General features: G+C 43.4%; 4 protein-coding genes and 2 pseudogenes across 4 annotated transcripts; 2 read left to right on the top strand and 4 right to left on the bottom strand.

The window, feature by feature from the left end:
- Positions 1-241: 241 nt before the first annotated feature.
- On the bottom strand, positions 242-1,412 carry LOC111827792 (interferon omega-1-like). The gene has a single exon (XM_023761862.1). The coding sequence runs from the start codon at positions 812-814 to the stop codon at positions 242-244; it is 573 nt and encodes a 190-aa protein (XP_023617630.1). The 5' UTR covers positions 815-1,412.
- Positions 1,413-7,508: 6,096 nt separating this feature from the next.
- On the bottom strand, positions 7,509-10,058 carry LOC102440312 (interferon omega-2-like). The gene has a single exon (XM_006098115.3). The coding sequence runs from the start codon at positions 8,314-8,316 to the stop codon at positions 7,729-7,731; it is 588 nt and encodes a 195-aa protein (XP_006098177.1). The 5' UTR covers positions 8,317-10,058; the 3' UTR covers positions 7,509-7,728.
- A 1,601-nt stretch (positions 10,059-11,659) lies between these two features.
- LOC102440000 lies at positions 11,660-12,567 on the top strand (annotated as a pseudogene).
- A 115-nt stretch (positions 12,568-12,682) lies between these two features.
- On the bottom strand, positions 12,683-13,436 carry LOC102439670 (interferon omega-1-like). The gene has a single exon (XM_006098114.3). It carries the CDS (start codon positions 13,404-13,406, stop codon positions 12,891-12,893), a length of 516 nt encoding a protein of 171 aa, XP_006098176.1. The 5' UTR covers positions 13,407-13,436; the 3' UTR covers positions 12,683-12,890.
- A 6,700-nt stretch (positions 13,437-20,136) lies between these two features.
- LOC102439349 (interferon omega-2-like) lies at positions 20,137-21,338 on the bottom strand. The gene has a single exon (XM_006098113.3). It carries the CDS (start codon positions 21,031-21,033, stop codon positions 20,446-20,448), a length of 588 nt encoding a protein of 195 aa, XP_006098175.1. The 5' UTR covers positions 21,034-21,338; the 3' UTR covers positions 20,137-20,445.
- Positions 21,339-23,530: 2,192 nt separating this feature from the next.
- Positions 23,531-25,288, top strand: LOC111827793 (annotated as a pseudogene).
- The last annotated feature ends 32 nt before the right edge of the window (positions 25,289-25,320 follow it).

The following is a 25,320-nucleotide window of genomic DNA, read 5'->3' as shown; positions in this document are numbered from 1 at the left end:
GGCAGCCTCTAGGGACCCTACTAGTACATGAATTTCATGCAGTGGTCCTCCAGTTATGTCATAAAATTGTTTAAGAAAGCAGATCATTGCCTCTATCTAAACATAATATTGTAAATTTATGATGTACAATACATTGTTATAATAACCCCTTGATTTGGTTTCAGGTATTTCTCAGATGGTACAGAAATGTAAGTGGAGACTGTTTTGGGGCTTAGTAAACAATGCAATTGAAGAGAGTCAGTTACCATATCAATTTATTCTGAATTTGTTGACTTTTCTTTAAGGATAGTATCATGTTTATAACACGTGCCATCACTTCCACTAAAACGACCTCCCAGGCACAGGAGCTGTATTTCTTCTCCTTCAGGTACTTTTGGATTCTTCGGAAGTAATTCCGTGCGACAACTCCCAAATTGGGACAAGCCAAATTATTATTTTCCTTCTTCGCTTGGTCCTCCAGGTCCTCCAGACTCTGATGAAGGCTGGACAGTAGTTTAGAGAGGCGCTTGCGGTCCCATTCAGCAAAGCTGCGCCTTGTTGCAAAGACTCTGAAGATCTGCGCGGTCATCACATGGTGTAAACAGAGGCGTTGTGTCCTGTTCATTTGCATGATGGTCTCCATTTCCCAAGGGAATTTGAAGTCGTTTCTGTCATCCAGGCATAAGTAAGGGGGGGTCTTTTGCAGTTGAGACAAAAGAGTTAAGACTCTCCCTTTGTCTCCTGTATGGACCCAATGTTTGTCCTCCTCTAGAGAACCAGCAGGGATGGAGCAGAGCATCACCCCTGCCAGCAGCCACAGAGAGATCTGGGCCATTGTGAGTTCCAGTGATTCAGGGGACTACCGCCAGGGGGAGGCGCGGGCACAATTAGCAGCCGCTTTCCTTCCTGGGATCCCGGGAAAGCACTCTTCTCCAGCTGGCCGCCAGAGGGCGCGCAGGAGGCCCTTTGTGACGTTGCCTTTGCAGAAAGATGAGCTGTGAACGTTCCTTTCAGGATGGTCTGAGAGCAGAAGCGCATGCCGGCCTGCAGGGCGCCTGGTGCTGCTTTAATAGTGAAGGTGAAACCCTCCATTCGGGCTCTGCCACCACCACTGAAGAAGGAGCTCTGCCTGCGCCTCCCACGGACATTGTTCTCAGGAAACCAGCACTGGCCCGGGCCTTCTCCTCGCTTCCCCAGGAGTGTGGGGCTTCCCTTTTGCACGGAAGCTCCAGCGAGGCCATTTCCACCAGGAATCCGTGTGCTGGGGGGTCAGAGGCTGGAAGGAGAGCGTGTTGGGGGGTTTGCACAAAATCGGGGCGCTTTGTGCGCTGGATGTCCACAGCGCTGGATGACAACCTTAGGGAGCCATGGGGTAAAGTTAAAAACACTGGAAAGTGCGAGCATTGAGACGGCTCTTCCTGAAGCTACTCAAAATATTAAAGTACTTTAATATTAAATATAAATATAAAGCCTGATGTTTAAGAAATATCTTATATTCAAGCATCACTTAAACTTTTAAAATAGTTAAATAGTTTAGTATTAAGTAAATATCAATGTAAATTCTTAAATATATTTTAAACGTAGAAAACTCATTCTCTTAAACTTTAAAAAATATTTAAATATTGATTTAAATATCCACGTAATAGTTAAAATATTTTAATCTTAAGACATCATTCTATTAAGATTTTTAAAATGCTTATATATTGAATATTCACTATTAACTGAAAATTTAAAATGTTTTAATTTTTACCATTCAGACTATAAAAAGTCCATGTATGAAACTTGCAGTTTATATCAACTGTGTTTTCTTTGTACCTAAACAAGGATTTGATATAATTTTACTGTCTTGGCTGGAATGGAAGCAAACACTGTTTAGTATTGTCAGGATGACTTGTGTTCAGCCTGGCCTGCCTGGCTCAGCGCTGGAGCTTCTGCCTATGAAACCAGGAAGTTCTGGTTTCATTTCTGGTCTGGGCCCAGGCCCTTGTTGCAACCTGGATCCCGGTGGGGCTTGCAGTAGGCAGCAGGTCAATGATTCTCTCTCACCATGGATGTTTCTATTTGTCTCTCCCTTTACCTTCCATTCAGAAATCAATGAAAGTATTTTATTTAAGACATTATTTTTCATAAAAGGGATTACTTGTTTTTGTTGAGTTTCTTGTAACCATGTGACAATGGTGAATCCTTTTTCTTTAATTTCACTTTCCTGAAACCTCATCACAGGTTTGCACCTTGAATGAATCGTTAAAAGTAAAAATTGGTGCTGTGTACAGGCTGGAGAAAACAGTTAGCAGGTCAGATCTTTTCCTTTTCTTTGGTTAGAATTTTGTAGACTGAATGGAACTTGCTAAAATTATATTTGCACCGTTTCCCCTCCCTTCTTAAGCCTCTGAGGGACTTGCAAGTGGAAGGCCATTTCATGTCTCTAAAATGTTGACATTTTGTTCACCATGGATGTGCTGCATTAATTCATTTTTTCGTATTGCCTGGAAGTATTTTGGATCTTGATGGCTCAGATGTGAGTCCTTCTTAAACTCTGTGCTTGAGGGAAGTACTCTCCCTTCTGCTAACCCAGGAAAGAGCTTTTGAATGAGTGTTGTGATCTTCAAGGGCTGAAAACCTAGGTATGTCCCAATTCTTACCAGCATCACCCTCTGCCTCTTGCTTGCCTGTTTATATTTTCCTGATCCTCAGATAACACCCCAGAGGTGGTCTGCCTCTGAGGGTGAGAGACAGGACTATTGAGCTCATTGTTCCCACTCACAGAACAGCAGTGTTCTGTCAGGAGCTTTTCCTCAGAGCTGGTTCTCTGCATAGTGGGCTCTGAGAGTCCTCTCGTTCATGTGCCAGACACTGATCTCGGTGTAACCTGTGCTGTCCAATTTCCCCAGCACCGTTTATTGAAGAGTCAGTCTTACTCTAGTGTATTCTCTGGCCTCCTTTGTTAAATATTAATTGTGCATAGCCGCATTGGTTTACTTCTGGGGTCTCTCTTCTGTTCCAGTGATCTATATGCCTGTTCTTGTGCCAGTACCAGGCTGTTAAGATTACAGTGGCTTCACCATATCACTTGATATCTGGTGTTGTGCTTCCTCCAAGTTTGTTCTTCTTCCTCAATATTGCTGCGGCTATTTGAGGTTTTCTTTTGTTCCATATCCATTTTTGGAGCATTACTTCTAGATCTGTGAAATATGCTGTTGGTATTTTAATAGGGATGGCATTGAATCTATAGATTTCTTTGGGTAGGTTGGACATTTTAATGATGTTAATTCTACGAATCCATAAACACTGTATGTTCTTCCACTTTTTTATACCTTCCTCTGTTTCTTTTGTTCAATAGTTTTCTAAGTGTAAGACCTTTATCTCCCTGGTTAAGTTTGTTCCTAGATATATTGAGTTTTTTGGGCACTATAGTAAATTGGATTGTTGGTTTAGTTTTTCTTTCTGAGAATTGATTATTGGTATATAACGCCATAGAGCAAAGAAAACTTGTTCAATAAATGGTCTGGGATGATTGCAAAGCCACATGCAAAAGAATGGAACTGGGTTACAGTTTGTCCCCATGAATAAAACTTAACTGAAAAGGGATTAAATACATAAATAGAAGATCTGAAAAAATAAAATGAATAGAAGAAAGCATCGGTACTAAATTTATAGGCCTTCGCTGTAGAGAACATTTTATGAACTTGACTCCAAAGGCAAGTGAAGTAAAGGCAAAATAAATGAATGGGACTATATCAAACTAATAAGCTTCTGCACCGAAAAAGAAACTGACAACAAAACAGAGAGGCAACCAACGAATGGGAGATAATATTTGCAAACAGTAGCTCCAACAAAGGTTTACTATCCAATCTATATAAAGAACTCATAAATCTCAACACTAAACAAACCACCCAACTAGAACATGGGAAGAGAACCTGAATAGACGTCTCTCCCAAGAAGACATACAAACATCTAACAGATAGATGAAAAGATGTTCAATGTCACTAGCACTTTGGGAAATGCAAATGAAAACTACAGCAAGGCACCGCATCACATCAGTTAGAATGGCTATTATCAGTAAGACAAGTAATAACAAGTGTTGGAGAAGTAGTGTGTAAGGGGAACCCTCATTCATTTGGGAATATTGGTGCAGCCACTATGGAAAACAGTCTGGCGATTTCCCCACAAAATGCTGCCATATGAGCCAGCAATCCCTCTCTTGTGTATATACTCGAAAACATGTTTCACAAAGATATACGCACCCCTCTGTTCATTGCAGCATTATTCACTGTGGCCGACACATGGAGACCACCAACGTGTCCTTCAATAGAGAATTGGTGAAAGAAGACGTGGAACATAGATGCCATGGAATACTAATAAGAAAAGATGAAATACTGAAATTTGGGACAACGTGGATGGTTCCTGAGAATATTATGCTACATGAAATAAGTGACGCAGAAAAAGCTGAGCACCATGTGATCTCATATGTGGGATGTCAAACTAAACTCATGGACACAAACAGTAGTGTGGTGGTTGCCAGAGGGATGGTGTGGGAGGGTTGGGAGTGAAGGGGGACTTGTAGTGACAGAAGAGGATGTGACTTTGGGTGGTGGGCATACAGTACAATATACAGATCTTGTAACAAATCCACCCCTGAAACCTATATGACCCTATGAACCAGTGTCACCCCAGGACATTTTTTAAACAAAAGAAAGGGAAAAAAAATAAACCCTTAAATCACTCACGGGGTGTTGCAGAGAATGTTCCCAGGTGGCTTTATGCCAGGTAGAAATGACAAAACCCAATTCATACAGAGTATCTGGGGTTATAGAGATACAGGGTTAGAACTCCACTAGGCGGTACAGTATTTTATCTTAGATCCTTGTGATGATTCATTTTATGTTTCAATTGGATTGGATTATGAGCTGCCCAGCTACTTGGTCGAACTTTCTGAATGTGTCTGTGAGGGTGTTTTGGTCTGACATAGACAATTAAGTAGATGGACTGAGAAAAGCTATTGTTGTCCCTAATATGAATCCACCTCACCTACCATTTGAAGGCCTTGAATAGAACATAATGGCTGACCTTGTAATAAGAAAACAATAATTTAGCTAAATTCAATGTAACAAAACTTATAGCAAAAGGGAGGATGAAGGGCACAGTAGGAGTAGAGAGAGAGCACAAGCTGTTTCCATGGCTGGGGGATGAAGGAGAGTAACTTCTGTCCCATGGCCAACCTTCAGGTTTGCAAAATGAGCCACATGATTATTGTTTCATTTTTTCCCAGATGTAATCAGTTGGGAACAAGGAATGGCAATCATACCAATCAACTCACAAAAGACTCACTTTAAGAACACCCAATTCCTAATACTACCTAGAAAAATAATGGATGTTACTCATTTTCAATGTGCATTTCATATGATTAGTGAATCCATTCAGCACCTTGTGTCATCTACTAGGAAATATCATTACTACTCAAGATGACATAGAGGTGGGCGATGTCTCTCAGTGGTCAGTGTTGACCCACCCGTGGAAAGGTCAAGAGTTTGCTTCCAGCTGAAGGGCATGTACCTATGTTGCAAGTTCAGTCCCGGCCTAGTCAGCTGCAAGCAGAACCCAATCAATATATGTCTCTCACATTGATATTGTTCTCTGTCTCCCTTCCTTTGTCTCTGAAAACCACCTTAAATAATAAATATAAGAATGACATTACTGAGCACCTCCTAAGGTCTAGGCACTATTCTAAGCATATTAATTCATAGTTCATTCCTTTGAACACTTCTTTGAAAACATGCATGTATAAAACAGGTGTTTCTCAAGCACCTTCATGTGCCAGTCTGTTCTTCTAACTTTAGTACATGAGTTAACAAATTGGCAGATGTGGTTCCTTTCATTATTCCCTTTTTATGAAGAAGAAGACAAGGCCACAGGGAGATTAGCTTTCCCAAGTTCATAGCAATCCTTGAGAATCAAGGACAGTGATGGCGAACCTATGACACATGTGTCAGAGGTAACACGTGAACTCATTTTTTTGGTTGATTTTTCTTTGTTAAATGGCATTTAAATATATAAAATAAATATCAAAAATATAAGTCTTTGTTTTACTATGGTTGCAACTATCAAAAACTTTCTATATGTGACATGGCACCAGAGTTAAGTTAGGGTTTTTCAAAATGCTGACACGCCGAGCTCAAAAGGTTCGCCATCCCTGATCTAGGAGTTCTGACTCCGTAGTCTAAGCTCTTAACATTCTAGGAGTTTCCCTCTTCCCAGGAACAACGAGGCTGCTGAGCATCGGAGCATCCTTTCTCCAGGACAGTCCGTGTGATGGTTAATTTTATGTGTCAACTTGGCTCGGTCAACCACCGGCCACCCTGAATTTCACCTTAAAATGTACCTGGAGGTAGAGAAGCATAAATGCAGCAGCCCAGATGGTCCCAGTTTAACCAGCAGAACTCCAAAGTGGCGGAAAAACCTCTTTGTAACTTAAAGGTAACATAGTTGACTTCCATTAAATCTGCAAACAAGTAGCAGGGATCCTACCATTGGAAAGGTGATCAGCAATCAAAGGAAAAAGTCGAGAATTGCCAGGTTTTTCTCCTTCTGCTAAACTGGTCCATGAAGTAGAGTAATATCGGAGAGAAAGATAAAGGATAAAGATATGTTAAAATAGTACCCACAATTTATTGAAAAGCAAACTGAAGCATTGGCTAGATCATCTGAGGCACAGATTCAAGAAATCCTCCCACAATGATCTCCCTGCCTGCTCTCTGAGACAGTCACACAACACGCACACGCAGTTATGTGATTTTGGCTGATTCCTTTCACTTCCGCATCGATGTCATCACTGTAACATTGGCATTTGCTCAGGGCCCAGAAGCACACATCAGCGCCCTCCTAGAGACAGAAGTGTCTACAACAGTTTTGAAGAACTTAGAACAGCCACTCAATGTTTGCTGCCTCCCTTTGGCTTTTCTTCTGTTTAGAAACCTTGAAGCGGAAACCACAACAGAACTAGAGGCAGTGAGGGCGAGGAGGGAAGGGAATGAATACATCCAGTACAGCAGGACTGGGGAGACTGGTAGGAAGAGCACCAGATGCCAGTATCAGCCAACCAATACCGTATATCTTTTCTTCTTCCCTCTACTGGACTCCTCCCAGATAGTTCCACCCTCTCCTTGCTGACGGAATAGAAATCGGTTACAATTCTGACATTATCCCTGAACATCTTCCAAGTTTGCCAGGACTCTTCTCAATCCCATGCGTTGCCAGCTTTGGATAGGCACTTTCTGAGAAGTGGAGGAACTGTTCTAAAGGACTTAATAAAAGGGTACTATTTTGAGATAGATTAAAAAAATAAGGATTTAGGTTTTCTGATTTAAAAAACTCAAGAAGTTTTCTTTGATAAGAATTGAATAAAACAAAATGCAAATTTCATAAGAAAAGTTAACAAGTTTTGTAAATTTTAATACAAGATAAGAGCAAACATTGGTTATATAAATACATAAATATAAGATGAAAGAATAAATAAATAAATAAATAAATAAATAAACAAATAACAATAAATCACCATTCAGGCAGTAAGCTATCAGGGACCGTTGACCCAGGAACTGAATTTTCTAACATTTCCTCACTTAATACTCTGACAACAGATTTCCTGAGTAAAATTCAATAAATTCTGTGACTAGAGCAGATGTGAGAGCCTTTGGACATGACCCAGGACAGATGTGCAAAGGTGATGTGGCACATTCATCCCTGAGAGTCCTTTCAGGGGGATCCCACGTCTCCATCCTTATTTCTTAGCCTTTCTTGCAAGGCTGTTATTGAGGAGAAGGATCTCATGATTTCCCCTCTGACAACCTCCCAGGCGCAGTCACTGTATTTCTTCTCCTTCAGGTAGAGATGGATGCCCTCGAAGTACCTCTTCAAGGCCGGGGGAGGGCCCTCCATGGCCAGGGCAGATCCTTCCTCTCGCATCTCCTCCACCAAACACGCCTCCAGGGCTTCCAGCTGCAGATGGAGTCCTGAGCGCAGTTCGCCCACGAGGGTCGTGTTCCAGGTGACAGAGGAGTTCTCTGTGGACAAGAGGTTGAAGACCTGCTGGAGCATCTGGTGGAGGACAGCGATGGCCTGGGCCTTCTGGACCTGGCTGCCGTCCACCGGTGCCCGCGGGAATCTGAAGTCCTTTCTGTCCTTCACACAGAAGACAGGGGAGATCGTGCTCATTTGGTTCAGAAGGTCTAAGTTCTTCCTGCTGAGCAGGATGTGGTCCTGAGGCAGGTCACAGCCCAGAGCTCCCCCGGGGCCAGCGCTGAACACCACCAGGGCGGTGAGTAGAGAGAGCAGGAGGGCCATGGGCGAACGAGGGTGCTGCTGGCCTGGCTGAGCTGGGCGTCTGGAGAACAACCTTGGGCCAAAAGTTGTGCAATGACCTTCTTTCTAAGCATGGCCCTTAAATAGGGAACACAACGGTTTTCATTTTCTAAACATTTCTTTCCACTTTCCCTTCCTTTTATTGTTTTCTTTTAGGTGGTCTAAGGAGATGTCATCAATCTGTAATATTAATTTTCTATTTTAAATTCCCAATAAACTTTAGATGTTTCAGTCCATGAGGATACTTAGTCAAATGAAAAGGTCTTTGTCCTAAAGTCAGAGTTTAGGTAGGTGTGTAAATACTTACACACATGCACATACATATGTGTTTCTTGCATAAATATTGCTCTTCTCTGCTTTAGAAACAGAATTGCGCCGTGACTCTGGGCAACCTTGTGCCCTGCTTACTTCGCACAGGGAGCCAGGCTCCCTCATCCCTGTGGGCTTGTGTAATTTGTCAGGTACTTACCAGACTCAGGTGGTAAATAAGCTCTTTAGAACCAAGGACTGAGTGTAATTTACTGTTGTGTTCACTGCAGAGGCTGAGGTTATTAGTGACTGTGTTTCGGGGATGTTTCTCTTCTAGATCCCATTCCTGCAGGGCCCTGTGGTTATGCTTCAAGGGGGCCACTAGGTCAGGACTCTAGACATTGCCATTTCTTTCCGGCATTTGTAACTGGTTGTTAGTGCTTCTCAGGCTGTGCCAATACCCCCGGCAGGAATCCAGGTTCTTTGCTGGGGGCTGTAGGAGATTCTCATAACAAGATAATGATATCTTCCCAGCACCACCCCATTCACGAGGCTGATATCAGCTCTAGTCACCCTTTGCCTCTGGAATGACAGTGTCCTCAATCCAGTCTCTCCGGGAATCCCCACAAGAGTGCAGGCTCACCCCATCCTGGGGTCCTTAGAATTCTCCCCAGGTGGAGGGACTTGTGTTTTTGTTGCCAAATAATCATCAGGGTCCTCCAGTTCTCCCCACCCCGGGAAGGTTTGTGTGAAGGACCCTTGTTCTCTGTGGTGACTGGCTCCTCTCCTGAGCCAGCACCCAGGTGTCAGTGGTGTCCCAAACCGTCAGTGCTGACAGCAAAAGTTTATTTTGTCTAAGTCGATGGGGAATTAGGTATCCATTTACAATCATTGATCTTCAGGAGGCCAATAATTTTTATTTGGAAGTGCAGCTTCTATTATTAAATTCTCTATTTAAATTATTTCACACATTATGCTCAGGATTCCTCAGCTGGGCACGGGAGATTCAATGACGTCTCTCAATAGAAACTTGTAGAACAGAAGCTGGTGAACTGCAGCTGTTCATTCAGTCTGTGCGTTTCTCTTGAGCTTCTCTGTTCATTCCTCTCCGTCATGCTCATGATGCAGGGCAGTGAGGCTCAGGCTACCAAATCAGTGAGAAACAGCCTTCTTTCCTTAATTATTCATGATGCTTCATTGTAAATGTAAATAACAACATCGTCATTACATAGTGTTTTACTGGGCACAGTCTGTGTTGTTCCTCTGCCATGATTTCCTGCTTCATCCTGAGGTTCACATAAAGGGAAGTAAGAAAGTCAAAGGGACTTCACCATTTTTCTCTATAATTATCACGACTTCAGACTTTTTGTTTCTCATTTCAACATTCCCAGAAAGCAAAATCGACAGTTGTTTGTGGGCAAAATTAAAACTAATAGAATTCTGCATGTCAACAAAGTGAAAGAAGGGGAGTGGCTTCTGCTGACAAGAGGACCAAGTGTCAGTTGGCAGAATTGACTGCAGCCACACAGGGCCCTGGTGCTGTGGCAGAGGGAGGGGGAAGCCAGCCCTGAGCTCCTCCAAGGCAGGGGTGGGCTGCCTCTGCCAGAGGCTCAAACAGGAGGACCTTCTGGGTCAGGGACCAGCCACGTCCTTTCCTGTCATTTCATCCACATGCGATCAGCTCTGAGGACAGAAGGGAAGACTCACAGCCACCAGCTCTCAACAGCCTGAGACCTGCACCCCCACTGCTGGACCAGGAACCCTCCGTGGCTGCATCATGGACATTAACCGTGGTCTGGGTGCTCGATGTAGTTAATAAATCCACTCAGCTACGGAGAAGATGGCCTTGAGAAATCTGGACTTGAGAGCAATGGAATTGGATGCTCCTAAAAGAGTGTGCTCTTAATTTAAATAATTATATTGCTATTTTACAGTAAATGATAAAATTTTATTGCATTCTCACTATGGTCTAACTACTGTTCTAAGAGCTTTGAAATGGCTCATTGAACCTTCTCAATGTCCCTATTTCCAATAAACTTTTTTATACCACTATCATGCAGTATCAATCTGGAGCGATGAATTATTTGGAAGGTACCACGAATCCAAGGTCAAACCCTTAAGGAGCTTGAGATAACCGTTTGTCTGGAAGGGCCCGTTTACAGATGACAAGGATAGTAAAGGACATGGGATTTATGCACCAAGGAGAGGCTGCAGCATGAGAGCACTGAGCAGGGAGGGTGGGGTTGTAACGGATTCCAAGTTCTACTTCATGTCCCAGTGGATTGCTGTCTGTTGTTCTGTATGACATCACCAGTGTGGTTCGAGTCTATAAAACTGACTGACATTAAGTTCTAAGGAAAAGTAGACAACAATCTTTTTAGATAGTTTTTATATAGTTGACTTTTCTGACAATTGAAACAAGTTTGTCGCTGGCACTGGAGTAACCGTGGTGCCTCCAATTCCCAGTAGGCTGCTGTGGGGGGGTTCCCTGTGCTGGGGACACTGCTGTTGGCCACGTCTCTGTGGGAGAGCTCTGCTCTCAGCATCCACTTCCATCTTCTCCCTCTGAACCAGAAGGATCTGCAGAAACAGGTGCCTCAGTTCGAGCCCTTCCCAGTGTTCCCCTCCTGAGGACCTGCCTGTTCCAGTCCAGGCTTTACCTGTCTCTGTTCTGCCCAGTTCTCCAGCCCCTGCTGACTTTCATCTCCTTCCTGTTCCTAGGTGTGCTCTGTCTCCTGTTCCATGTTCACCAGATCAGAGGCTACTTCTCAACTCTTTGCACTCAGTGCATCACCCAGATCGGTTCAGACCAGCTGCTGGGAGCATAGGTGATAGTGCCCAGTACATTCCTGTCCTTGAAAACACCCCCTGTGATCTACCCTAATTTCTCTCTGTACCACTGGGTAGAATAGAATCAAGTTCCCAGAAAAATTTGTTGGCACACGTTGAGTTGGCCAAGTTTCCAAATAGAAGGTGCCCATGACCTACAATCCTTGTTTCCACATGAGCCAAGCTTAAGAGTCCTCTGATCAAAAATGCTTGCATTGTGCTCTTCCACAAACACAAAATAAAGTTCTATAACGATCCAGGTCTGGATAGTTTTCTGTTGATCAGTTACAAGAGCCAGCGTGAACCTAACTGGCCAATATCTTTAATCAAACATTATCCGGAAGAACCTTTCCATTAAAAAAAAATGGAGGGTGTGTGGGTGATGCCTGGGTGCCCGCCAACTGAGGAGATGCATGAGGACAGGCTTCCTCTCATGGGGTCGGGCATTGACCTGACCAAGGTGCCAGCTGTTCAACAGAAAAGAGCGGTGGCATTTCTAACCCAGTTTGTGGTGCACACTGTGCAGTTCCTCAACCGCTTCTCCACAGTCTGTGAGGAGAAGCTGCAGACCTTTCTCTTCGTATCCAGCGAATTGAAACAACTCCCAATATTTTAGATGCAATTTGTCACCTATCCCAGGCCTAGATGGTGTCACAGTTGCAGTCTCCCCTGTAAGTGTCACTGGAGCCACAAATGTAACCACTTCAGAGCCATCACAGCAGAACAGTTTACAAGAATCTGGACCACAGGAAAGTGAAGTAACAGCAGAAAATATCTTAACTAGCCAAGGATCCGAGATATGCCAGATATCTCAGAATGGTTCCAGTGGGTGTCCCAGTGATGGCAATAAGAAACAAAAGGATATCAGAAGGACTAGACCCAGATCTTCTCGAGAGGCCAGATGCTCCAGTGCCTGATGGCGAAGGTGAAAAAAATGCAGAAGAAAGTTCAGATAGTGCATCCTCTTTTAGTGACTAAGATTAACTGTCATAATAATTACAGATAACATGTGTCGATGTACTTTACGTCCTATCAGAAACAGAGTCTGAACTTGACCTCTTTTTCAAAACAACATCAAGTGACCAGATATTCACCACCAAGCTTCCTCAGTGCTAAAATTGTAATAATAATGAAGCATTTATAACCTGGAAACAAATGAAATTTATAGTTTGGAAAGAGCAAATAGCCCCAATCCCCTCCACCACCACTGTCCCAAAAAATTAAACAGTAAAAAAAATTATGTTATAAAATAGTTTATTTATGAAAGATCATGTACCTCTCTCTAAACATCATTTTGTAAATTCCTGATGTACACTATATTTTTAAAATAACCGCTTGAGTTTGGTGTCAGGTATTTCTCAGCTGGTGCAGAAATGTGAGTGGAGATTGTTTTAGGGCTTAGCAAACACTGCAATTGAAGACAGAGAGAGTCAGCATATAAATTCATTCTGAATTAGTTGCCTTTCCTTTGAGGATTGTTACATGATTCCAACGCGTATTGTAATTTCCACTCTCACGACCTCCCAGGCACAGGAGCTGTATTTCTTCTCCTTCAGGTAGCTATGGATTCTTTGGAAGTGCTTCCGGACGAGAATTCCCACATTGGGACAAGCCCGGATTTCTCCTTCCCTCTGCTCCAGGTGCTCCAGGCTGTGGTGAAGGCTGGACAGTAGTTGAGACAGGAGGGTGTGGTCCCATGCAGCCAGGCTGCGCTGTGCTCTGAAGAGGTTGAAGATCTGCAGGAGCATCAGATGGTGGAAACAGGTGCGTTGTGTCTTCTTCATTTGGGTGATTGTATCTAAATTCCAAGGGAATTTGAAGTCGTTTCTGTCAGCCAGGCAAAAGTAAGGGGGGGTCCTTTGTAGTTGTGACAAAAGAATTAAGACTCTCCCTTTGTCTCGTGTATGGACCCAATGTATGTCCTCCTCTAGAGAACCAGCAGGGATGGAGCAGAGCATCACCCCTGCCAGCAGCCACAGAGAGATCTGGGCCATTGCGAGTTCCAGTGATTCAGGGGACGACCGCCAGGGGGAGGCGCGGGCACAATTAGCAGCCGCTTTCCTTCCTGGGATTCCTGGAAAGCGCGCTTCTCCCGGTGGCCGCCAGAGGGCGCGCAGCAGGTCTTAAGTGAAGCTGCTTTTGGGGAAAGTGCAGTCAGGCTGGTCTGAGAACAGAAGCGCTGGCCGGCCCCGCGGAGCGCCTGGTGCTGCTTTAATAGTGAAGGTGAAACCCTCCATTCCGGCGCCGCAGCCACAGCTGAAGAAGGAGCTCTGCCTGCGCCTCCCGAGCACATTGTTCTCAGGAAACCAGCCCCGGCCCGGGCCTTCTCTGCGCTTCCCCAGGAGTGTGGGGCTTTCCTTTTGCAAGGAAGCTCCAGCGAGGACACTTCCACCGGGAATCCGTGTGCTGGGGGGTCAGAGGCTGGAAGGAGAGCGTGTTGGGGGGTTTGCACAGAATCGGGGCGCTTTGTGCGCTGGATGTCCACAGACTCAGAGCAGGACGCGGGAAGGACTGGCGCGACTGCTCCCCGCTGGGGACGCTGTGGGGTGAGTGGGGGGCCCGGCCCGGGAGGGGCGGCTCTGCAGGAGCTTTGGGGCTTTTGTGCGATGTCTCAATGTGACAGCCTTAGGGAGCCATGGGGTAAAGTTAAAAAACACTGGAAAGTGCGAGCATTGACACGGCTCTTCCTGAAGCTACTCAAAATATTAAAGTACTTTAATATTAAATATAAATATGAAGCCTAATGTTTAAGAAAATTTTATATCCAAGCACCAGTTAAACTTTTAAAATAGTTTAGTATGAAATAAATATCGCTGTAAATTTTAAATATATTTTAAACATGGAAACTATTAACACATTCTCTTAAACTTTAAAAATATTTAAATATTGATTTAAATATCCACATAATATTTAAAATATTTTAATCTTAAGACATCATTCTATTAGGATTATTAAAATACTTATATATCGAATATTAACTATTAACTGAAAATTTTCAATGTTTTAATTTTTACCATTCAGACTATAAAAACTCCATGTATGAAACTTCCAGTTTATTTCAACTGTATTTTATTTGTACCCAAACAAGGATTTGATATAATTTTATTGCCTTGGCTGGAATGGAAGCAAACACTGTTTAGTATTGTCAGGATGACTTGTGTTCAGCCTGGCCTGCCTGGCTCAGCACTGGAGCTTCTGCCTATGAAACCAGGAAGTCCTGATTTCATTTCTGGTCTGGGCACAGGTCCTGGTTGCAAGCTAGATCCAGGGGGTGGGGCTTGCAGGAGGCAGCAGATCAATGATTCTCTCTCATCATGGATGTTTCTATCTGTCTCTCCCTTTACCTTCCATTCAGAAATCAATGAAAGTATTTTATTTAAGATATTATTTTTTATAAAAGGGATTACTTGTTTTTGTTGAGTTTCTTGTAACCACGTGACAATGGTGAATCCTTTTTCTTTAATTTCACTTTACTGAAATGTCCTCACAGGTTTGCACCTTGAATGAATCGTTAAAAGGAAAACTTGGTGCTGTGTACAGGCTGCAGAGAACAGTTAGCAGGTCAGATCTTTTCCTTTTCTTTGGTTTAATTTTGTAGACTGAATGGAACTTGCTAAAATTATATTTGCACCGTTTCCCCTCCCTTCTTAAGCCTCTGAGGACTTGCAAGTGGAAGGCCATTTCATGTCTCTAAAATGTTGACATTTTGTTCACCATGGATGTGCTGCATTAATTCATTTTTTCGTATTGCCTGGAAGTATTATGTGTCTTGATGACTCAGATGTGAGTCCTTCTTAAACTCTGTGCCTGAGGGAAGTACTCTCCCTTCTGCTAACCCAGGAAAGAGCTTTTGAATGAGTGTTGTGATCTTCAAGGGCTGAAAACCTAGGTAAGTCCCAATTCTTACCAGCATCACCCTCTGCCTCTTGCTTGCCTGTTTGTTTATGTTCTCCTGAGCCTCAAATAACACCCCCAGAGGTGGTCTGCCTCCGAGGGTGGAAGAGGGGACTATTGAGCTCATTGTTCCCACTCACAGAACAGCAGTGTTTTGTCAGGAGCCTTTCCTCAGAGCTGGTTCTCTGCAGAGTGGGCTCTGAGATTCCTCTGGTTCCTGCGCCAGACACTGATCTCGGTGTAACCTGTGCTGTCCAATTTCCTCGGCACCTTTTATTGAAGAGTCTGTCTTACTCTATTGTATGCTCTTGCCCCCTTAACAAATATTAACTTTGCATAATCGCATGGGTTTACTTCTGGGGTCTCTGTTCTGTTCCAATGATCTATATGCCTGTTCTTGTGCCAGTACCAGGCTGTTAAGATTACAGTGGCTTCGCCGTATCACTTGATATCTGGTGTTGTTATTCTTCCAAGTTTGTTCTTCTTCCTCAATATTGCTGCGGCTATTTGAGGTTTTATTTTGTTAATTATCCATTTTTGGAGTATTTCTTCTAGATCTGTGAAATATGCTGTTGGTATTTTAGTAGGGATTGCATTGAATCTATAGATTTCTTTGGGTAGTATGGACATTTTAATGATGTTAATTCTACGAATCCATAAACACTGTATGTTCTTCCACTTTGTTATACCTTCCTCTGTTTCTTTTGTTCAATAGTTTTCTAAGTGTAAGACTTTTATCTCCCTGGTTAAGTTTATTCCTAGGTTTCTTAAGTTTTTTGGACACTATGGTAAATTGGATTGTTTGTTTCGTTCTTCTTTCTGAGAATTGATTATTGGTATATAACGCCATAGAGCAAAGAAAACTTGTTCAATAAATGGTCTGGGATGATTGGAAAGCCACATGCAAAAGAATGGGACTGGGTTTCAGTTTGTCCCCATGAATAAAACTTAACTGAAAAGGGATTAAATACATAAATAGAAGATCTGAAAAAATAAAATCAATAGAAGAAAGCATAGTTACCTAATGTATAGGCCTTGGCTGTCGAGAACATTTTATGAACTTGACTCCAAAGGCAAGTGAAGTGAAGACAAAAATAAATGAATGGGACTATATCAAACAACAAGCTTCTGAAAAACAAAAGAATCTGACAACCAAAGAGGCAACATAGGAACTGGAGATAATATTTGCAAACAATAGCTCCAACAAAGGTTTAATATGCAAACTATATAAAGAACTCATAAAACTCAACACTAAACAAACTACCCAACTAGAACATGGGCAGTGAACCAGAATAGAAGTCTCTCCCAAGAAGACATACAAACATCCAGCAGATATATGAAAAGATGTTCAATGTCACTAGCAATTTGGGAAACGCAAATCAAAACTACAAGACACCAGGTCACATCAGTTAGAATGGCTATTACCAATAAGACAAGTAATAACAAGTGTTGGAGAAGTTGTGAGTAAGGGGAACCCTCATTCATTGGGAATATTGGTGCAGCCACTATGGATAACAGTCCGGCGATTTCCCCACAAAATGAAGACTAGAGCTACCTGCCATATGAGCCAGCAATCCCTCTCTTGTGTATATACCTGAAAACACTCAAAAACATGATTCACAAAGAGATATGCACCCCTCTGTTCATTGCAGCATTATTCACTGTGGCCAACACATGGAGACCACCAAGGTGTCCTTTAATAGAGAATTGGTGAAAGAAGACGTGGAGCATAGACACCATGGAATACTAATAAGAAAAGATGAAATACTGAAATTTGGGACAACCTGGCTGGATCCTGAGAATATTATGCTACATGAAATAAGTGACGCAGAAAAAGCTGAGCACCATGTGATCTCATATGTGGGATGTCAAACTAAACTCATGGACACAAACAGTAGTGTGGTGGTTGCCAGAGGGGAGTGTGCGGGAGGGTGGGGAGTGAAGGGGGATTTATAGTGACAGAAGAGGATTTGACTTTGGGTGGTGGGCATACAGTACAATATACAGATCTTGTAACAAATCCACACCTGAACCTATATGACCCTATGAGCCAGTGTCTCCCCAAGACATTTTTTAAACAAAAGAAAGAGAAAAATAAATAAATAAACCCTTAAATCACTCACGGGGTGTTGCAGAGAATGTTCCCACGTGGCTTTATGTCAGGTAGAAATGACAAAACCCAATTCATACAGAGTATCTGGGGTTATAGAGATACAGGGTTAGAACTCCACTAGGCGCTACAGTATTTTATCTTAGATCCTTGTGATGATTCATTTTATGTTTCAATTGGATTGGATTATGAGCTGCCCAGCTACTTGGTCGAACTTTCTGAATGTGTCTGTGAGGGTGTTTTGGTCTGACATAGACAATTAAGTAGATGGACTGAGAAAAGCTATTGTTGTCCCTAATATGAATCCACCTCACCTACCATTTGAAGGCCTTGAATAGAACATAATGGCTGACCTTGTAATAAGAAAACAATAATTTAGCTAAATTCAATGTAACAAAACTTATAGCAAAAGGGAGGATGAAGGGCACAGTAGGAGTAGAGAGAGAGCACAAGCTGTTTCCATGGCTGGGGGATGAAGGAGAGTAACTTCTGTCCCATGGCCAACCTTCAGCTCTGCAGAATGAGCCACATGATTATTGTTTCATTTTTTCCCAGATGTAATCAGTTGGGAACAAGGAATGGCAATCATACCAATCAACTCACAAAAGACTCACTTTAAGAACACCCAATTCCTAATACTACCTAGAAAAATAATGGATGTTACTCATTTTCAATGTGCATTTCATATGATTAGTGAATCCATTCAGCACCTTGTGTCATCTACTAGGAAATATCATTACTGCTCAAGATGACATAGAGGTGGGCTATGTCTCTCAGTGGTCAGTGTTGACCCACCCGTGGAAAGGTCAAGAGTTTGCTTCCAGCTGAAGGGCATGTACCTAGGTTGCAAGTTCAGTCATGGCCTAGTCAGCTGCAAGCAGAACCCAATCAATATATGTCTCTCACATTGATATTGTTCTCTGTCTCCCTTCCTTTGTCTCTGAAAACCACCTTAAATAATAAATATAAGAATGACATTACTGAGCACCTCCTAAGGTCTAGGCACTCTTCTAAGCATATTAATTCATAGTTCATTCCTTTGAACACTTCTTTGAATACATGCATGTATAAAACAGGTGTTTCTCAAGCACCTTCATGTGCCAGTCTGTTCTTCTAACTTTAGTACATGAGTTAACAAATTGGCAGATGTGGTTCCTTTCATTATTCCCTTTTTATGAAGAAGAAGACAAGGCCACAGGGAGATTAGCTTTCCCAAGTTCATAGCAATCCTTGAGAATCAAGGACAGTGATGGCGAACCTATGACACATGTGTCAGAGGTAACACGTGAACTCATTTTTTTGGTTGATTTTTCTTTGTTAAATGGCATTTAAATATATAAAATAAATATCAAAAATATAAGTCTTTGTTTTACTATGGTTGCAACTATCAAAAACTTTCTATATGTGACATGGCACCAGAGTTAAGTTAGGGTTTTTCAAAATGCTGACACGCCGAGCTCAAAAGGTTCGCCATCCCTGATCTAGGAGTTCTGACTCCGTAGTCTAAGCTCTTAACATTCTAGGAGTTTCCCTCTTCCCAGGAACAACGAGGCTGCTGAGCATCGGAGCATCCTTTCTCCAGGACAGTCCGTGTGATGGTTAATTTTATGTGTCAACTTGGCTCGGTCAACCACCAGCCACCCTGAATTTCACCTTAAAATGTACCTGGAGGTAGAGAAGCATAAATGCAGCAGCCCAGACGCTCACAGTTTAACCCAGCAGAACTCCAAAATGGCCGAACAACCTCTTTGTAACTTAAAGTTAACACAGTTGACTTCCATTAAATCTGCAAACAAGTAGCAAGGATCATACCATTGGAAAGGTGACAGGCAATCAAAGGAAAAGTCGAGAATTGCCAGGTTTTTCTCCTTCTGCTAAACTGGTCCATGAAGTAGAGTAATATCGGACAGAAAGATTAAGGATAAAGATATGTTAAAATAGTACCCACAATTTATTTAAAAGCAAACTGAAGCATTGGCTAGATCATCTGAGGCACAGATTCAAGAAATCCTCCCACATTGATCTCCCTGCCTGCTCTCTGAGATAGTCACACAACATGCACACGCAGTTATGTGATTTTGGCTGATTCCTTTCACTTCCGCATCGATGTCATCACTGTAACATTGGCATTTGCTCAGGGCCCAGAAGCACACATCAGCGCCCTCCTAGAGACAGAAGTGTCTACAACAGTTTTGAAGAACGTAGAGCAGCCACTCAATATTTGCTCCCTCCCTTTGGCTTTTCTTCTGTTTAGAAACCTTGAAGTGGAAACCACAACAGAACTAGAGGCAGTGAGGGCGAGGAGGGAAGGGAATGAATACATCCAGTACAGCAGGACTGGGGAGACTGGTAGGAAGAGGACCAGATGCCAGTATCAGCCAACCAATACCGTATATCTTTTCTTCTTCACTCTACTGGACTCCTCCCAGATAGTTCCACCCTCTCCTTGCTGACGGAATAGAAATCGGTTACAATTCTGACATTATCCCTGAACATCTTCCAAATTTGCCAGGACTCTTCTCAATCCCATGGGTTGCCAGCTTTGGACAGGCACTTTCTGAGAAGTGGAGGAACTGTTCTAAAGGACTTAATAAAAGAGGACTATTTTGAGATCAAAAAAATAAGGACTTAGGTTTCAGATTTAAAAAACTCAAGAAGTTTTCTTTGATAAGAATTGAATAAAACAAAATGCAAATTTCATAACAAAAGTTACAAGTTTTGTAAATTTTAATACAAGATAAGAGCAAATATTGGTTATATAAATACAGAAATATAAGATGAAAGAATGAATAAATAAATAAATAAATAAATAAACAAATAACAATAAATCACCATTCAGGCAGTAAGCTATCAGGGACCGTTGACCCAGGAACTGAATTTTCTAACATTTTCTCACTTAATACTCTGACAACAGATTTCCTGAGTAAAATTCAATAAATTCTGTGACTAGAGCAGATGTGAGAGCCTTTGGACATGACCGAGGACAGATGTGCAAACGTGATGTGGCACATTCATCCCTGAGAATCCTTTCAGGGGGATCCCACGTCTCCATCCTTATTTCTTAGCCTTTCTTGCAAGGCTGTTATTGAGGGGAAGGATCTCATGATTTCCCCTCTGACAACCTCCCAGGCGCAGTCACTGTATTTCTTCTCCTTCAGGTAGAGATGGATGCCCTCGAAGTACCTCTTCAAGGCCGGGGGAGGGCCCTGCATGGCCAGGGCAGATCCTTCCTCTCCCATCTCCTCCACCAAACACGCCTCCAGGGCTTCCAGCTGCAGATGGAGTCCTGAACGCAGTTCGCCCACGAGGGTTGTGTTCCAGGTGACAGAGGAGTTCTCTGTGGGCAAGAGGTTGAAGACCTGCTGGAGCATCTCGTGGAGGACAGCGATGGCCTGGGCCTTCTGGACCTGGCTGCCATCCACCGTTGCGTGGGGGAATCTGAAGTCCTTTCTGTCCTTCACACAGAAGACAGGGGAGATTGTGCTCATTTGGTTCAGAAGGTCTAAGTTCTTTCTGCTGAGCAGGACGTGGTCCTGAGGCAGGTCACAGCCCAGAGCTCCCCCGGGGCCAGCACTGAACACCACCAGGGCGGTGAGTAGAGAGAGCAGGAGGGCCATGGGCGAACGAGGGTGCTGCTGGCCTGGCTGAGCTGGGCGTCTGGAGAACAACCTTGGGCCAAAAGTTGTGCAATGACCTTCTTTCTAAGCATGGCCCTTAAATAGGGAACACAACGGTTTTCATTTTCTAAACATTTCTTTCCACTTTCCCTTCCTTTTATTGTTTTCTTTTAGGTGGTCTAAGGAGATGTCATCAATCTGTAATATTAATTTTCTATTTTAAATTCCCAATAAACTTTAGATGTTTCAGTCCATGAGGATACTTAGTCAAATGAAAAGGTCTTTGTCCTAAAGTCAGAGTTTAGGTAGGTGTGTAAATACTTACACACATGCACATACATATGTGTTTATTGCATAAATATTGCTCTTCTCTGCTTTAGAAACAGAATTGCGCCGTGACTCTGGGCAACCTTGTGCCCTGCTTACTTCGCACAGGGAGCCAGGCTCCCTCATCCCTGTGGGCTTGTGTAATTTGTCAGGTACTTACCAGACTCAGGTGGTAAATAATCTCTTTAGAACCAAGGACTGAGTGTAATTTACTGTGGTGTTCACTGCAGAGGCTGAGGGTATTAGTGACTGTGTTTCAGGGATGTTTCTCTTCTAGATCCCATTCCTGCAGGGCCCTGTGGTTCTGCTTCATGGGGGCCACTAGGTCAGGACTCTCGACATTGCCATTTCCTTCCAGCATTTGTAACTGGTTGTTAGTGCTCCTCAGGCTGTGCCAATACCCCCGGCAGGAATCCAGGTTCTTTGCTGGTGGCTGTAGGTGTGGAGATTCTTATAAGAAGATAGTAATATGTTCCCAGCACCACCCCATTCACGAGGCTGATATCAGCTCTAGTCACCCTTTGCCTCTGGAGTGACAGTGTCCTCAACCCAGGCGCTCCGGACTGCCCCCCTGAGGGCAGGCTCACCCCATCCTGGGGTCCTTAGAATTCTCCCCAGGTGGAGGGGCTTGTGTCTTTGTGGCAAAATAAGCACCAGGGTCCTCCTGCTCCCCCGGGAAGGTTTGTGTGAAGGACCCTTGTTCTCTGTGGTGACCGGCTCCTCTCCTGAGCCAGCACCCAGGTGTCAGTGGTGTCCCAAGCCCTCAGAGCTGACAGCAAACGTTTATTTTGTCTAAGTCGATGGGGAATTAGGTATCCATTTGCAATCATTGATCATCAGATGGCCAATAATTTTTATTTGGCAAGTGCAGCTTCTATTATTAAATTCTCTATTTAAGTTATTGAACACATTATGCTCAGGATTTCTCAGCTGGGCACGAGAGTTTCAATGACGTCTCTCAATAGAAACTTATAGAACAGAAGCTGGTGAACTGCAGCTGTTCATTCAGTCTGTGCGTTTCTCTTGAGCTTCTCTGTTCAGTCCTCTCCGTCTCATGCTCAGGGTGCAGGGCAGTGAGGCTCAGGCTACTAAGTCAGGGAGGAACAGCCTTCATTCCTTAATTATTCATGATGCTTCATTGTCAATGTAAATAACAACATCGTCATTACATAGTGTTTTACTGGGCATAGTCTGTGTTGCTCCTCTGCCATGATTTTCTACTTCATCCTGAGGTTCATATAAAGGGAAGTAAGAAAGTCAAAGGGACTTCACCATTTTTCTTTATAATTATCACGACTTCAGACTTTTTATTTCTCATTTCAACCTTCCCAGAAAGCAAAATTGACAGCTGTTTGTGGGCACAAATGAAACAAATAGAATTCTGCATGTCATACAAGTGAAAGAAGGGGAGTGGCTTCTGCTGACAAGAGGACCAAGTGTCAGTTGGCAGAATTGACTGCAGCCACACAGGGCCCTGGTGCTGTGGCAGAGGGAGGGGGAAGCCAGCCCTGAGCTCCTCCAAGGCAGGGGTGGGCTGCCTCTGCCAGAGGCTCAAACAGGAGGACCTTCTGGGTCAGGGACCAGCCACGTCCTTTCCTGTCATTTCATCCACATGCGATCAGCTCTGAGGACAGAAGGGAAGACTCACAGCCACCACCTCTCAACAGCCTGAGACCTGCACCCCCACTGCTGGACCAGGAACCCTCCGTGGCTGCATCATGGACATTAACCGTGGTCTGGGTGCTCGATGTAGTTAATAAATCCACTCAGCTACGGAGAAGATGGCCTTGAGAAATCTGGACTTGAGAGCAATGGAATTGGATGCTCCTAAAAGAGTGTGCTCTTAATTTAAATAATTATATTGCTATTTTACAGTAAATGATAAAATTTTATTGCATGCTCACTATGGTCTAACTACTGTTCTAAAATCTTTGAAATGGCTCATTGAACCTTCTCAATGTCCCTATTTCCAATAAACTTTTTTATACCACTATCATGCAGTATCAATCTGGAGCGATGAATTATTTGGAAGGTACCACGAATCCAAGGTCAAACGCTTAAGGAGCTTGAGATAACCGTTTGTCTGGAAGGGCCCGTTTACAGATGACAAGGATAGTAAAGGACATGGGATTTATGCACCAAGGAGAGGCTGCAGCATGAGAGCACTGAGCAGGGAGGGTGGGGTGGTATCGGATTCCAAGTTCTACTTCATGTCCCAGTGGATTGCTGTCTGTTGTTCTGTATGACATCACCAGTGTGGTCCCTGTCCATACAACTGACTGACATTAAGTTCTAAGGAAAAGTAGACAACAATCTTTTTAGATAGTTTTTATATAGTTGACTTTTCTGACAATTGAAACAAGTTTGTCGCTGGCACTGGAGTAACCGTGGTGCCTCCAATTCCCAGTAGGCTGCTGTGGGGGGGTTCCCTGTGCTGGGGACACTGCTGTTGGCCACGTCTCTGTGGGAGAGCTCTGCTCTCAGCATCCACTTCCATCTTCTCCCTCTGAACCAGAAGGATCTGCAGAAACAGGTGCCTCAGTTCGAGCCCTTCCCAGTGTTCCCCTCCTGAGGACCTGCCTGTTCCAGTCCAGGCTTTACCTGTCTCTGTTCTGCCCAGTTCTCCAGCCCCTGCTGACTTTCATCTCCTTCCTGTTCCTAGGTGTGCTCTGTCTCCTGTTCCATGTTCACCAACCAGATCAGAGGCTACTTCTCAACTCTTTGCACTCAGTGCATCACCCAGATCGGTTCAGACCAGCTGCTGGGAGCATAGGTGATAGTGCCCAGTACATTCCTGTCCTTGAAAACACCCCCTGTGATCTACCCTAATTTCTCTCTGTACCACTGGGTAGAATAGAATCAAGTTCCCAGAAAAATTTGTTGGCACACGTTGAGTTGGCCAAGTTTCCAAATAGAAGGTGCCCATGACCTACAATCCTTGTTTCCACATGAGCCAAGCTTAAGAGTCCTCTGATCAGAAATGCTTGCATTGTGCTCTTCCACAAACACAAAATAAAGTTCTATAACGATCCAGGTCTGGATAGTTTTCTGTTGATCAGTTACAAGAGCCAGCGGGAACCTAACTGGCCAATGTCTTTAATCAAACATTATCCTGAAGAATCTTTTCATTAAAAAAAATGGAGGGTGTGTGGGTGATGCCTGGGTGCCCGCCAACTGAGGAGATGGATGAGGACGGGCTTCCTCTCATGGGGTCGGGCATTGACCTGACCAAGGTGCCAGCTATTCAACAGAAAAGAACGGTGGCATTTCTAACCCAGTTTGTGGTGCACACTGTGCAGTTCCTCAACCGCTTCTCCACAGTCTGTGAGGAGAAGCTGCAGACCTTTCTCTTCGTATCCAGCGAATTGAAACAACTCCCAATATTTTAGATGCAATTTGTCACCTATCCCAGGCCTAGATGATGTCACAGTTGAAGTCTCCCCTGTAAGTGTCACTGGAGTCACAAATGTAACCACTTCAGAGCCATCACAGCAGAACAGTTTAGAAGAATCTGGACCACAGGAAAGTGAAGTAACAGCACAAAATATCTTAACTAGCCAAGGATCCGAGATATGCCAGATATCTCAGAATGGTTCCAGTGGGTGTCCCAGTGATGGCAATAAGAAACAAAAGGATATCAGAAGGACTAGACCCAGATCTTCTCGAGAGGCCAGATGCTCCAGTGCCTGATGGCGAAGGTGAAAAAAATGCAGAAGAAAGTTCAGATAGTGCATCCTCTTTTAGTGACTAAGATTAACTGTCATAATAGTTACAGATAACATGTGTCGATGTACTTTACGTCCTATCAGAAAGAGAGTCTGAACTTGACCTCTTTTTCAAAACAACATCAAGTGACCAGATATTCACCACCAAGCTTCCTCAGTGCTAAAATTGTAATAATAATGAAGCATTTATAACCTGGAAACAAATGAAATTTATAGTTTGGAAAGAGCAAATAGC

Source organism: Myotis lucifugus, unplaced genomic scaffold, assembly GCF_000147115.1.
Source record: "Myotis lucifugus unplaced genomic scaffold, Myoluc2.0 scaffold_221, whole genome shotgun sequence".
NCBI lineage: Eukaryota > Metazoa > Chordata > Mammalia > Chiroptera > Vespertilionidae > Myotis > Myotis lucifugus.
This window is presented reverse-complemented; position numbering and strand designations above follow the sequence as displayed.

Coding starts and splice junctions, on each gene's coding strand:
- LOC111827792 (XM_023761862.1), bottom strand. CDS start 814: ATGGCCCAGATCTCTCTGTGGCTGCTGGCAGGGGTGATGCTCTGCTCC.
- LOC102440312 (XM_006098115.3), bottom strand. CDS start 8,316: ATGGCCCTCCTGCTCTCTCTACTCACCGCCCTGGTGGTGTTCAGCGCT.
- LOC102439670 (XM_006098114.3), bottom strand. CDS start 13,406: ATGGCCCAGATCTCTCTGTGGCTGCTGGCAGGGGTGATGCTCTGCTCC.
- LOC102439349 (XM_006098113.3), bottom strand. CDS start 21,033: ATGGCCCTCCTGCTCTCTCTACTCACCGCCCTGGTGGTGTTCAGTGCT.